At 47.0% G+C, this 14,483-nt stretch overlaps 1 protein-coding gene across 22 annotated transcripts in view; it reads right to left on the bottom strand.

Annotated features, from left to right (window-relative positions):
• Positions 1 to 14,483, bottom strand: part of LOC105189045 (ankyrin-3) — a 105,344-nt gene that overhangs the window by 36,975 nt on the left and 53,886 nt on the right. For 17 of the 22 annotated variants that reach the window (XR_003113464.1, XR_003113507.1, XM_025301890.1 and 14 more), the window contains 7 exons: positions 9,996 to 10,124; positions 9,238 to 9,343; positions 6,517 to 6,594; positions 1,916 to 2,140; positions 1,246 to 1,406; positions 921 to 1,132; positions 310 to 514 (listed from right to left, as the gene is read on the bottom strand). Coding sequence is in view for 20 of the 22 variants with exons in the window: in XM_025301890.1 (XP_025157675.1) it covers positions 310 to 514; positions 921 to 1,132; positions 1,246 to 1,406; positions 1,916 to 2,140; positions 6,517 to 6,594; positions 9,238 to 9,343; positions 9,996 to 10,124 (1,116 nt within the window). In the remaining 2 variants the exon portion in view is untranslated. Of the gene's footprint in view, positions 1 to 309; positions 515 to 920; positions 1,133 to 1,245; positions 1,407 to 1,915; positions 2,141 to 4,933; positions 4,952 to 6,516; positions 6,595 to 9,237; positions 9,344 to 9,995; positions 10,125 to 11,353; positions 12,761 to 14,483 lie in introns of those variants that run through there. The other 5 variants (XM_025302041.1, XM_025302072.1, XM_025302109.1 and 2 more) reach the window with 3 other exon arrangements.

Here is a 14,483-nt window from a genome sequence, read left to right as displayed (position 1 = left end):
GATCGTTGACAGTCCCGACGACCTGAGAGAACACTCGAGGATAGCCTACCGTCTGCGTTCATGCCTGCTAAACTACACAATCGATACTCGAATGCGCAATTATGGCAATTCGGCAACGAGAGAGCATGTATTCTGTATATATATATATATATATATGTACACCAAAGAGACATATGTAGATAAAAAAAAATATATATATGTATATGCGGTTTATATAAATATATGTATTAGTTTCTGCCATCTATCGGTAAGAGATTTTCCAGTAAGACGGTACGCTGCTCTACAATGTTACGTGCAAGCATATATTACCAGTTATGCTGCACAGGAGCCTCAGGGTCGGCGCGTCTCCGGAGTACTGGTTGATCATGCCTTTATTGGCCGCTTGCGGCACCGGGATGGTTAAGGTTATCGGCTTGTGGAACTTTCTTCGTCTCGGCTCGACGGTAACGATCGGCGACACTGCCACTCGGTTCCCGAGTAATTTAGCCACGAGATCCGCGGGTATCGGGTGTGCCTGCGCATAGTAATAAGAAATCGTGTAAGAACTTTTGCGTCGCGTAATTGACAAACTAATTAACCGATAACCACGACCGAACAATTGGTTCTTCGTTCGACGCTCAACAGAAAAACTAACGGAGTAATGAAATTATGGTAAAGTGAGAAGGAAGATAAACTGCAGAAAAGAAACAGCTGGTATAACAGATTCACGAATAAGAAGCGACTAACGAGATATAAAATGATATATTACATTAATTTGTTAGTAAAATTAATAAAATTCATAAATCATTAATAAAGTCATTAACATTAAAATTAATTCGTTAAATGAATCCTTAAAAGATTAATTCATCGAAACGAGTTTATGAAATTATGATTGCGACTGAAAATCGCGCCACGGCGTTGGGTAAAAACGGAAGACATACCTGCAGACCGACTCTGATCTTCTTGGTAAGGGCCGCTTGCGGGAAGACAGCTTGTACTTGTGGCACGGCGGACGACGATACGGTGCCGCCTTCGGGACCAACCGCATGTACCTCTTGTCTGATGCGAGATACTACCGCGAAGTAATGTGGGAAATCTACGGTGAGTATCCTAACGATGCGAGACGTCTGGAGATCTTCCAGCTGGCTTAGCTCTGGGAATTGCGATATGTTATTAACGCGACTCCAACGATACCGCGCGCTCGTACGTGCAAGTGTTTCAGACTTGCGAGAGAGCGAAAGATGGAAGCTCGCCCGAACATCGTACCTTCTCCCTCAAAGCTCTCGTTAAGCACATCCTGGACAGCCTCCTCGCTGGCTTCCAAGGTGTGTTCGCGCCAGGTCTCCCCGTTGTCTGATCGGAGAATCACTATCTCCCGCTCTTTTCCACGCAGCGACGCGAAGTGTGGTACCTCGATGATAACAGGGCTGTGTGCAAGAGACAATTAGAGATGAAAATTCATCCAGGTAACAAAGGCAAATCTTTCAACGAATTTTTTTTTTTACACGAAAGAAAAATCTCAGAGCTCGTGCGACAGAATGGAAAGCAGACGGAAAAAGCGATGACGAGAAAAGCGTATTCGTCTGAGCATTCTCAACCACTCGGTTAAAACTCGGTTGAGATAAACTGAGAACAATGGGGATAAGCAGAGATGATCTCCTACTGAAATCTTCAGGTCTGTTCTTTCAGGCTGAAGTAGCGCAACACCGCACTAGTACTTTTCATTTCTCTTGCCTTCAACGATAAATTCTATTCTTGTTTCATTGATGTGTTCGAAAAAAACGAAACAGGCGACCTAGCTGAAAACAACAAACCTTTTGTCTTCTTACAACCGAATTTTCGTCTGAATCTTAAACAGAAAATCAGTTGCACGAGCCGAGGTTTCTTTCTTCGAAAATACGAAGACAGTAAATCACGAGACACGCATAAAACTTACCCTAAGAATTTTGCACCCACTGGCCCCAGTTCGAGGATGCGGCTGGCCAACGCCTCCCCTTCCATCAAGGGTGGTGGATTCGTTAATTTGTCCCTCCTCAAGTACCGGCATGTGACCCGCATGGGCATCGCAGCTTTGCGCGGCGGAACAATCACGCGGACGCCGCTGTGCCTGCATCCGCGCATTGCACCGCCTCTCGCGTCCACCAGAAAGGAAACCAGGAAGCTGAAGAGATTTAGGACGACGGGTTATACGATTGCCGGGTCGGCGACGCGAGGCACCGCGGTACGAGACAGCGTTGCAGAGAAGAAAAGAAGAATTTGCATCGGGATGCTTTAGAAAAGACACGCAGTCCAAATCTATCTTACGTATCCAAAAAATAGAGAAATATATATCTATATATGTATATATAAATGCGCTGTCCAAAGTTTACAAAATACGAAAATAAAATGGGGACATCATCCTCGGCTTTCAAATCTCTACAGCGGTTTACAGTGACTTTACCACATACGATGATACAAAAGTGACCTATATCTGTCGTTACACTTGATTGCGAAAAAACAATATGGACGCTGTGAAGTAAGATGCTCATTGTCACGATTGGAAGATGCTACCGACGGAATTGCGCAGTAATTGACTATATATAATCGAAGCAACAGCATACGAGCCATCCGACATCACAAATGCGACGCAAGATTTAGAAGAGAAACTCAAGTATTATTATATTCTTATCTGATTATCTGTCAGTTAAGAGTATAATAAAAATCAATATTACGCCACAATTTAAGATTATGCTATATAATAAAAATCTATTGACAAAGGGCCAATGCATATTGCATAATTGCATCAATATAAATATTTACACCGTGCGCCACCACTTCGATGTGAAACCGATTACTGCGCAAGCCCGACAGCAATATCTCTCAATCGTGATAATTTGATTGCGCTTCTTATTTCATTGCGTCTAAACCGTTTCGTAAGCAAGCGTACATATCGCAGTGTTGAACGAGAGACTTCGCGGAATGGCCGATCTTGTAGCGTAAGGAAAAAAAGAAAAAAAAATATATAAAAAAAGCGCTTCAAATCTACAGATCGATTCACGGAGATCGCAAGGAGCGAGGATGTACCGCGACGACAATCTCTCTCGATACTTCAACTTTGACTCCGGTCACGATGTATTGCACGGACTGACCAACGCGAATTGAATCTCTAGCACTACGAGTTTTCGAGATTTGCGGAAGCGAGGAAGCACAGTTCTCGAGTGGGTCGTAAGAAGCGCAATGACGTTTATATACGTTTGGATTACGGCGAGAGTTGTCTGTGGCGAGGGTTTTGTTAGGAATCACAAATCCGCGCGCCAGTTGTGCGCGCGTGTCAATAACGTGGCGTCGTTTGTATTAGCTGAAGGAACGTGTATATTCCTTCTGAAGTGAGACGCGAGTGTGACTTTCGGCGAGATGACGCTACGCTGCGCCGACACTGAATTATCGTGCGTAGATGTAAATTATTCACGCAATGTAACCGGGTAAGACAATGACGTTACGACAATGAGCGTAGTACGAGGTATGCGTGTGGGTGTGTACGCGTGTATACGTGTGTGTCGCAAAATAAGTCATAAATAAAACAGCTGCACTGACAGAGAGAGACTAAAAATGGTTGAAAAAACAGAAAATAGCTGCTCGGTAGGCGCTAATGGTAAGATGTTTATCTAAATCTAAACTCTCTCTCTCTCTCTCTCTCTCTCTCTCTCTCTCTCTCTCTCTCTCTCTGAAACGATCACTTTGGCGAGAAACGACGATTTCACACACAGAAAAATGTCTATTCTCATTCGAAAAGATTCTCAATGCAAGGCTACGCATAATTAGCGTAAGGAGACATGAGCGCCCACCGAATAGATATCTTCTATTCTTTTCAGATTTTCTCCTCCCAGTGTGTCTATAATATCGATGCGTCTATATAAATCTGTGTGTGTGCGTCCGTACAAGGCGGCTATTGGATGGGCGTGTAACTAAACAGCCGCAAGCGCCAAACTAACGTATACACATGGCAGCGCAACGAAAGTATCGGCTAATTCGATTCAAATGAATGGGGTCCATTCAAAGTCGCCTTCGTCGACTGTTACTACACACACACACACACACACACACACACACACACACACACACGTACACTGCGGCGGTGCGAGAGGAGCTAGCGCTGGCTGCAGAGAGCTCCGCTGATGTAGCCTATTAATTATTCACAAGGAAATTGTGTAACGCGCGTATGCACAGTGAGTACAGAGGCTGCGAATCCGACAAGGACGTCTTTCAAGTTGAGCAGCGATATTGACACTCGGCATACACGCAGTCATTACGGCGCTCGTCGAGTGCGTAGCCGTCGAGGAGCGCCCGCGATACAGGAATCTGTCCCCTCGCGAATGAATTCTCGCCGATCGAGCCGCGATCCACGTCAATCGGGTGTGAGACGCGCGAAGGGGTTTACGGAGAAGCCTGGAAAATTGCCGAGAAATCTGTCTTATTCGTCACTTGCTCGTATTTCTCGCGATAAGCTTCGCCAATTGCTGCTCTTTCTCTCTTCTTCCAGCTGAGATGCGATCTGCGCAGAATGTCTCAGAGAGATGAGAGCAGGTTGCGACTGCGTGATCTATCTTCGACTCGTCTGACTAGCTAAGACGACACGTTGACACGAAGAGAGAGAAAGGATCTGCGACTTGATTCATCTCGAACGATCGTCGGAAGACTGTGATCACTGAGCGATAGGATGATGTTTTCTAGGAGTCTATGAAGATTCAGCGGCTACGGGGGCTGCATGGTGCGGCGACAGATAGGCTGTGTGTACGACAAAGGGATGAATAATTGAAAGAAAATATCGAGAAGAGTGAAACATATATGTGTGTATATAGATGTATATATATATATATAATATATATATATATATATATATATAATATATATATATAAAATGTATGTACGGCAAAGGGCAAAGAGAAGCTAAGAGATTGAAGAGAAGATCACTTACTTTCTCCACTGTGGAATTCTGCGAGTAGCGCAAATAAAATAACAGAGAGGATCGGGAACAAAATAAAAAACGCGTTAGTATTCATTCGTTCATAAACATGGTAATGAGATGACGAAATAGAGAGAGATGAGACTGTGATATATACACATATATACATATATATATATATATGTATGTATATATATATATGCATGTATGTATATAAAATACGTGTCGCTAGAGTACCAGCGCATCTTTACAGATTTTCGAACGTATCGGATTCATAATCAGCACGATGTGTGTATGTAAGTAACATCTCTGTTCCTTTTGTTGCATAATTTTTTTCTCTCTTTTTGCTCTTTTGCTCTTCTTATATATATATTTTTTTTTTTTTTTTTACTTGGATATGATCGTCTCTACGCGCTCACGAGAAACGCTTCTAGTCTGGTCTGGTGATGATGTTTGTCGTCGCTGATCACGTCGAAAACCCGCATTCATCACACGCAAGCCACTTTTCTATTGTACACGACTACGGAACGGAGAAGTAACAATAATAATTATGTATTATAGTAGAGTACGCAACGAGGTATAAACACACACCACTCACTCTCTGCGAAAAGAAGACATACCTCGGGGGATGGAAACTCAAAATAACGACGCGTCGAAATCTGTTGTAGTCCTCCTAACCGAGACGATCGGTCGTCATCACCGTGCATGCATCATCAACAATTGCTTCGATTCAATTTTCCTCGTTGATTTCGTTCAACTTGCCTCTTGTGAGGAGAAATCCCGATAGCCAATTCATCAACTGTGATTTACGCTAATGGAAGGAAGGCAGCGCTGGAGCGCAACAGATTCCGCCGCATCCGCGCGAAATAGCTCAACTCAAATGAATCATACGAGAAGAAAACATCCACGATATAGCAGCAGCCGTTGCAACGTCGAAAAATCCCCTACTTTCTACTAGTCAACAATTCGTTGGACAAACGATTCTTTTCTCTCTCTCTCTCTCTCTCTCTCTCTCATAAGCTGTCTTCATCTGCAAAGAGAAGATATCTAAGAAATATTTATTCGACAAGTACTAACACACATTCACTTAAGCCCCTCTTAAATTCTTTTATTTAATAGAATAAATAATCATTCTTTTTTTTTTAACAGAATGAATAATCTTTTTTTTTCTTCAGGAAGAAAGCTACAGTCTTGAGAAAATATATATCTTCTTATTAAAAAAATCTCTTCTTCTGTGCAAAAATATACTATACCAATATGAGTAAATGAAAATACAATAAAATGAGCAAATTAATACGAGTGGTTTACTTTTACATCGGCAGAAATAAATATGTTATCAAAGTACCCACCGAATATTTCAATTTCTTAGACACTTTCTCCCTCCCTGTCTCTCCTCTCTTCTTTCCTCAATGTATCCACCGCAAAAATGTCACTCAATTAACATATCACACATAATACCTACGCTGAATACGTGTATAATTCACGAGCGCGGCGCGAACGGAACAAACTCTCGATCTCCGGTCGGATCCGTCAGATAGACGCGTGACAGACACGAAGCAGAAACAAGATAACGTAAAAAAAAGATATTGGTGTACCTGTCCCTCCACATTCCTTGTCCCTTCGGCGCGGTACTGAGGGCTGCCAGCGAAGTGCATAGGGACTCTAGGGACGCGCTAATCTCGGAAAAGAATCGACTTTGATTATCCATCGTCGTGTCGCGCGTCATGCTCATGCTGTCTCTCGCGCGTACAAATCGCAACTTTCTCTCCGTCGCGAACGACGCGTTCGCATGCGTACGTCGCTAAGAGAGCGTGTCCCGTGCACTTGCCACACGTGCAGAAACCAAACGCGCGCACCGGCGGGATGCTTCTCGTCATACACACACACACACACTATCGGTTAGAACGCGATAACGGAAAACGGGGGTGGACTAACGTGGTTACGATGCTCAAGATTTCTACGGGAGGAAAAATTCGCGTGCGAACGAGAGAGCGAGAGACTTGGTCTCTCCTCGACGAGCTCGGCTCTTATCACCATTCACGAGCTGGTTAGTTCGGCACAGGTCGCAGCGCGACAACTGACATCACTCACACGCTGTGAAAGAATCGTTCATCCAGGGTGACACGTGAAAAGAAAGGAGAAAAACAACGAGAAAGAAAAAGAAACTGCATGCTTAGAACTATAGTAATAATAATCGAACTCCGCTACGAGCAAGCAGGCTGTAACGAGAACACCAAGCGTTCCTTGTCGAGCTGGCTGAGTGGTGACTGTAAAGTAAATCGCAAAAAGGTCTTGTCGAGTGAACCGTCCGGGTAAGAAAGAACAGGTAGCCGAACTCACATGGTGAGCACCGTTTCGCTGTGAGGACTACTCGTGTCTCGACACTACGTCATCGTGTTGTGATCTCGTATGAATGCTACATACGTAGTCAGACTCTAACACGACTCTCGATCCGAAGCTGAATGCTGAATGATTAGCGCTTTGAATTTCGCTTTTGATTGTACGAAAACTCGATCGATAGGCGGAGCCACCAAGAACAAACAAATGCAGCTCGAGATGCGTGCATCTTTCCACCTCGTTCCGTCGGTCATCTACCGGCCGTATACGATCGGTTTGCAATTAATCGTACTTTACACGTAACTCGATTAAGACGCGGCAATGTGACGGAGCCCGGTCACCGTCAGGACCTCCGACGTGTTCAGGACTGACAAGAATGATTGCGGGCGGTGGTTGCTCGTGGTCGAATGCATCTTGCATCTGACATCGTCTTGAGTTTATTTCCAGACGCTACGCAGATTGTCTCGTTGGCTGCGAAATATCTGAAGATTAACTCAGGACGATCTTGCAAGCAAGATCCGGCCGCGTGAACCGCGACCCGCATCTCGCGAACATCCTTGGACCGAAACGACCTCGACTGAAACCTCACGCACATGCCACCAAGTTATCATCTTCCTTCGCGCGTCAACCGGACGTTTCCGTCGAAATTCGCGCGTCGGCGCGCTTTGGACACTTCAATTTCATCGGACTCAAACAGAAACTCAGACTCGAAGGATCGCGCGATTTTTCGACTCGACGTCGTCGCGATGTGTTCGCCGACCACTCGACCGCGATCGAAGATCAAGACGGCAGGATTAGGGTTGTGCAGAGAATAATCTCGGATTTTTCAGGCGAGACGAAACGATCGTTTCTGCATGTTATAATTTTATGAGACAATGCGTGCACCGTTCCGGCCTTCTCCGCCATCTTCTGCACGCATTATTCGTAAAATGCTAACGAAAATCGTTTCGTCTGGCCCGAACAATCCGAGACCGTCGACAAAGCGAGTCGACAAAGTCGATATAATTTGTAACAGCAGCCAATCGTCCGCAGGGTTAATCACAGCGGGAAACTTTCACCAACACACACTGTATCACACTATAATACACATCATTATTGTTTCGTAGTATTAATACAGTGCCAATCGCGCGTTATGTACACCGGGTATACAAGGCCGCGTGTAATATCGCGGATCGCATTGCAATCGCGCAAATATTGGATATCGTTATTCTTCACGCTACAGTCTTTCTTGCTCCATCATCTCTCTCTTTCTCACTGCGCGATCTTTTACAATAGACAAAAGTTGCTGCGTGCAAAGCTCGTCGGACAAAATTTTGCGACGCGCGCGCGGTGAGAATTTTGCACACGTATAAATATTTCACGAAGAGACTTTCTCGTGACGGCACGCAATATGGCGCACCCTGATTATCACGATCGCAAGAATCCAAAAAATTGCAACTCGTCGTACGCGGAGATTTCTGATCGCGCAGCCCGGTCGAGATTTCCCGATTTGACTCGATTTCTCGACTCTATCGACGCGATTCTCTCCTCTGCTGTCTCAATCATGAACTTTCGAGATGAGATAAAACTCGCGACTGGTGAACAATGTGAACTTTCCTCCACACGGGGTAATTTTTTGCTACGTGCGCATCGTTACGTTATATTTTGATTGAAACGCGTTGGAAAATTAACAACGCTTTCCGATCAGGCTCGTCGTGCGACTCTCTCTCTCTCTCTCTCTCTCTCTCTCTCTCTCTCTCTCTCTCTCTCTCTCTCTCTCTCTCTCTCTCTCTCTTTCTCCCTGATACAAAGGAACCAAATGTACCTTTCCAGATTCCGAATCCAATGAGATCTCGTAGAAAATCATCGCGTGTACTTCTCGGACGATCATTATCAGACAGAAGAGTCGCGGCGAGTAGACAAAGTCGAGAGTCAACCATTCGTATTCCCCCGCGAGATTTCGCTTGCAATAGTAAGGATAGTCATGAAGCGCTACGTACCCGACGTGCACTGGGTGCCTGTTGATGTCCACATTGTCCGGCTTGAGATTGGCCGCGTTCGTACGCTGATAATTCTCCTTCGTGATCATCTCCGTTATGGTCGGCGCTGGAAAAGAAAAACATCCACGCGCGGGCGCGCGGTCGTTTTAATCTCGCATTCGGAGAGGCCGAGGCTCTCTAATCTATTCAATTCGAATTAACCGTGGATTTGAGCCGCGAAGTTGATCCGGATTAATAGCCCGCACGGCGATCTCGGGGTGACTCGGGAGGGCGCTTCCGCACCTCGGAAATATCCTCTCATTGAAAATAATGCGCGAGAGGAGAATACTTTTAGAGATTTTATTTTGGAGAGATATTTTTTTGGAGAGATATTAATATTTCTACGCTGAGAAACTTTCACAGCTGAGATATTTGAAGGCAATACGAAATTTCACGCAATTTCGCATAAATTTCCGCATTTATTTGTAAAGTTGAAGAGATTTATCCGAGGAGACCTAATTAACTGGTAATTAACTGTTGTGATTATAGAGCTTGATGCTGGCATTAAAATATCATGGGAAGACATTGAACAAACGAAGCGAACGCATTACGCTTGGGAGGAACCGAGCTTCCGGTTCCCAGGACCAAATTCTGTTTCCTCCGATGAGGAACGCGATGAAATTGTCACATTATAATTCAGCCTCAGTCCATTGTCACAGACAATGGAAAATTGTCTCCGTGTGTGCGTATAACGACGCGACTAACAGCTATCCACGTACCTCCGGAATGTCGATTATCTCTCTCGTCGTCCGTCACGTTCACACGCATCGAGTCATCCCCCATGGATTTCATGTCGTCAACAGTCATGTATCGATACTGCTGTTGGTCGCTGAGCATCGGATCCTCACCTGCGGTAAATATTAGACGAATAAAGTAAAGCGTAGATGCGAGACCCACACGCACACACGCACGCACACACGCATACACACACACACACACACACACATATGGTCATCGTGTTACGTTCGCGCGATGGATCGACGCGCAGGTGAGCCGCGTCGTGCTTCTTGAGAATAAAAAGGTATCGCTGAGAGAATTCAGATGAGACACGTCTCAAGTTGCACAACAAATGATGAACGACGCAAAAGATGCTCTCTAAAGTATGCGGAAATATTATGCTTATTTAAGTGGAGGAATATATGAGTAATACATGAGAGCCTGCAAAAAAAAGGAGAAACCATTGCCAAATATAACATCGTTGCAAGTCAAGCCGAAAAAAGCGAGATTGGTGGTTCTGTGGTGTTATGTCGGTACCTGGCCGGTCGATTAACGATTGAAAAACGCCGGGGGTGTCTGTCGAGTAAATGGAGAAACGATCGCGCGTGTGAGGTCTCTCTGTGAAAGAAAGAGAGAGAGAGAGAGAGAGAGAGAGAGAGAGAGAGAGAGAGAGAGAGAGAGAGAGAGAGAGAAAAGTAGAAAGAGAAAGAGAGGAAGAGACATCGTCGTCGTCATCAACAACGTTTTGATGTTGCGATGTGATGTGTGAACGAAATGAAGAAATTATCGTTAAAATGATATAAAGCAAACAGGACGAAACAAGAACCAAGTTTGGCTTCTTACTGGTCCGTTCAGCTTGTATCATTTCCATTTTGATCAAAGAGTCGCTGCAAGTCTCTCGATTGGAAATTATAATTCTTAAAATTGTTAGCTGGATTAAAAATGCTCGGAATTGTCTGACTAGGCTCTTTAGACTTGTATCTCCCATCTCCCTCCCCTCGCGGGAAATCCTAACTGTACCGATGCTTCCTCCTGCGCGCAGCCTTCGGCCTCGATCGTCTGTTAATTTTGTCTAATCGTTGTCGCAAAATAACGTTGTAATTTATTAGCCGCGCATCGAGAATACGAAATCACTCCTAAAGTGGCCCGAATTACGGCCGTTCCGCTCAGTTGATCCCATTAACTTAATCCTATTCAGCTCCGAACGCTTTGTCGAGCATTAGTCGAACGTTTCTTTCGACAGGATACTCGGATGCACAGTTTTCAATTAACGTCAGATCTCACTTCCGGGTTGGTGGCGGGTTCAAACTTTTTACAACCAGGTCGCTCTTCTTGCCAAAATTCTCAAACTGCCAATTACCTTCACGAGATGCTGGAGACAAATCCACAGGAAACGTCACGCGACTCTAATCGGGAAATCCTTTGGAATTAATATCCTTTCACACACTCAGAGTGAAAGCCGCGCGTGAGTCTTCTTCTTCTTCCAGAAAACGGACAGGAAGATTCAGAACGGCACGGTCGTTAAATCACGTTATACCTTGTGTCAATTGGGGTCACGGTTGGACACATTTTACGAGCCGGGAGATAACGTAAACGAGCCGTAATTCGGTGGAGCCGAAAGCCGGGCTTTCGTATGAGAGCCACGTAGTGCGAGCCGTATCACATTTTTCGTACGACTGAGAGTCGCCAGCTTTGCGATGTCGCGCGCATTATCAGACATTCCGCAAGAATGTAGGGCACAATTATCTAATAAATGGGCAGCCCACAAATTCGCCCCACCCACGTGCCGTTTGCGTACCGTTAGCATAATCGCGTATTAACTGCGTGCGCTCATGCTAATCGTGAATATTTCCAGTCGGAATGCGAGAGCAGTGCGCGTGCACGCCGCGCGCGGAGCTACCTGACGGTCGCGTGTGCTCTGGAAAGCTGACGATTCTTCAATTCATCACCTTCACTTGGTGCTATTGAGACTCAACAGCGGACCCTCGGTGTTGATCGAATCAAAGACGAAATCGATCGATCGTAGTGCAAATTATTGTATCTGGCGAGAAGGCTGACAAAGGCTGATAAACACCGCCGCGCTGGAAGGGTTAAAAGTCCGCGAGTAAAATCCGGCCCGCTGGAGCTCGGCGATACACCGAGGGTGGGTCTTATTGGTTGGTCATGGAGCTAGTTAGTTAGTCCCCCGCTTCCCGCCGAGCGATTGGAGTTTCGGCCGACGTGACGCGACGTTGAACACGCATTGTCCCGAGAGGTGTGCCGAAATTGGAAAAGTTTCATTCGCTCTTCGCTTTTCTTCATTCTTTCCTCTTCCCTCCTCATGCACTTTCTCTTATCCTGCGGCCATGCCGCCAAGAGGATTTTTCCCGTTGAAACAAATAAATAAACAGCATGATATATTTCAGGGTAATTGCTCGGCGAATTGTCCCGGTCTTCGAATTCCGAGGTTTGGATTTTTCGAGACAATGTACGTGTCCATCAAGACGCGGCGAATTTAACGCGGAGAATTCTTGGCTAGCTGACTCTGTCTCTTCCTCTCTCTTTCTCTCTCTCTCCTCCACATCTCGCGATGTTGGTGGTCTCCTCGTGGTGGATTCCAAGAAGATCGGATGATGACACTACTCGCTGTTACCCCAAATCCCTTACGTTTCGCTCATCGAGTGACGTCACGCGCTATCCGGAGAGCTCGCGCGATTCGCTCTCACTTAATATCTAAAATTAATGTAAACATCCGAATCTGCGAACGCGATGCCGCGATGCGGGCGACTCTCGTCCGCACATTCGTGCTTACATACGTATGCATGTACATATGTATGTATACGCACATATACAACGCCTTCCCGCGGAAACTGTAACGTAGAAGCGCTAATTTTAAACGATGTTCAAGGACGACGACGCGCGGCTCCTCGGCGGCGGTGCGCGCGTGACACGCGCGCACGCTCTCTCTCTTTCTCTCTCTCTCTCGCCCTGAAGTCGCTTCTATCTGCGCTACGGACGACCTCACATAGGCAGTGACCTACATATATCTGTTGGCCGTGCGCGAACTACGTCGGCGAAAAGGCGGCTCCGCGAGCGATAATCACCGTCGGAGGTCCCGCGGAGTGCAGTTTAACGCGCGACGCGTCATGCACCAGAATAGTATAATATACTAATCGCAATCAGCGCGGGACGACGTCGCGAGCGCGCGCGCGTCTCTCTCTCTCTCTCTCTCTCTCTCTCTCTCGCTGTCTCGCTCACTCGATCGCGCGCGCGTCGGGATTAATCGGATCGGCGCGCACGGAATTCAACAACCGAGCGAGAGCGTTCACGGGCGAGGGAAGGCCTTCGCGTGTTCCGTGCGCGAAATCTGCTCCCAACGGCGCGGTGGCGGCCGATCGCTCGCGTAACGCGACGTTTTTACATTCACGAAGTAATTACCCCGCGGTGTAATTGCATCGACGACGCGTCGCGCGCCCGTCCGTGGCCGCGCGACGAAGGCCCCCCTTTGTGCGCCCGTTATCGGGCGCTGCCCGTGATTACCGTATCGCTCGCCGGACTCCGACGGTAGCGTCGACGTGGTGTTACGCAAAAGTCAAAGTGAAAAATCACGGGAGGAAGTCGCCCCACGTGTCTCGACTCGGTTCGCCACTTCGACTGCTCCCCGAGGAGAAACGGCCGAGAGGAGCGGAAGTTCTCGAGCTGGCGACGTCCCGCCGAGAATGCAGCGTTTTCCCCCTGCGCTTCCTCTCCCGACATAGTCGTTCGACGTAGTCGAAGCTGCTTGCGCCGGCGGTGCGAGCCTTTAACCTTCAGATCGTGGAAGCGAGATGAAACGGTCGGAACGTAAGCGACGAGCAAATCCACCGAGTGCAGTCTCTCCGAGGACTCTCCCGACGATTCAGGGATAATCGAGAGCGCGATCGGCCGATTTCTCGGCCGCTAGGCGCGTCTTCTCATAGATTCTAAACCAGGAGCACGCGAAAGGAGCACGACGGAAGCAGCGAGAGCAGCATCATATGGGAAACTCGACCGGTTACGAGCGATTGTTCTTCAACCCCGAGGAAAACCTGATCGCAGCTGGTCGACTCATTAGCTGACTTCCACCGCTTACGTTTTCCTCGGCCTTGCCCTGCTAAAGTCGTCACAATGACGCGTCATTTCTGTGCGCGTTGCGAGCATCAACAGCCTCAACGAATGTTGTAACCCGTTCGCGCGCAACGAGCGCGACCCCGAGGGTCGTGATCGCTCCCGAAAATCCTGAAAAACGCCATAGCGAAGTCGAAGGGTTCGCTGCGAGGAAGCACCGAGGCTCCTGGCAGCTCAACAGCGACCCAGTTACATACTCGCCGAGCGACTCGTCGGGCGACAATTAGCTCGAAGTGATAGGCGACTTTATCGCGGTCGTGTATCCCAGCGGCGCGCGAACGCTAAAAATACGGCGGAAAAGCCGAGCGGAAAGCGCCGAGCGAAACGGCCGGCGTCTCGGAGGAGCGCTGCTCCTCTTCCGATGC

Source organism: Harpegnathos saltator, unplaced genomic scaffold (assembly GCF_003227715.2).
Source record: "Harpegnathos saltator strain DR-91 unplaced genomic scaffold, Hsal_v8.6 scaffold1, whole genome shotgun sequence".
NCBI lineage: Eukaryota > Metazoa > Arthropoda > Insecta > Hymenoptera > Formicidae > Harpegnathos > Harpegnathos saltator.
This window is presented reverse-complemented; position numbering and strand designations above follow the sequence as displayed.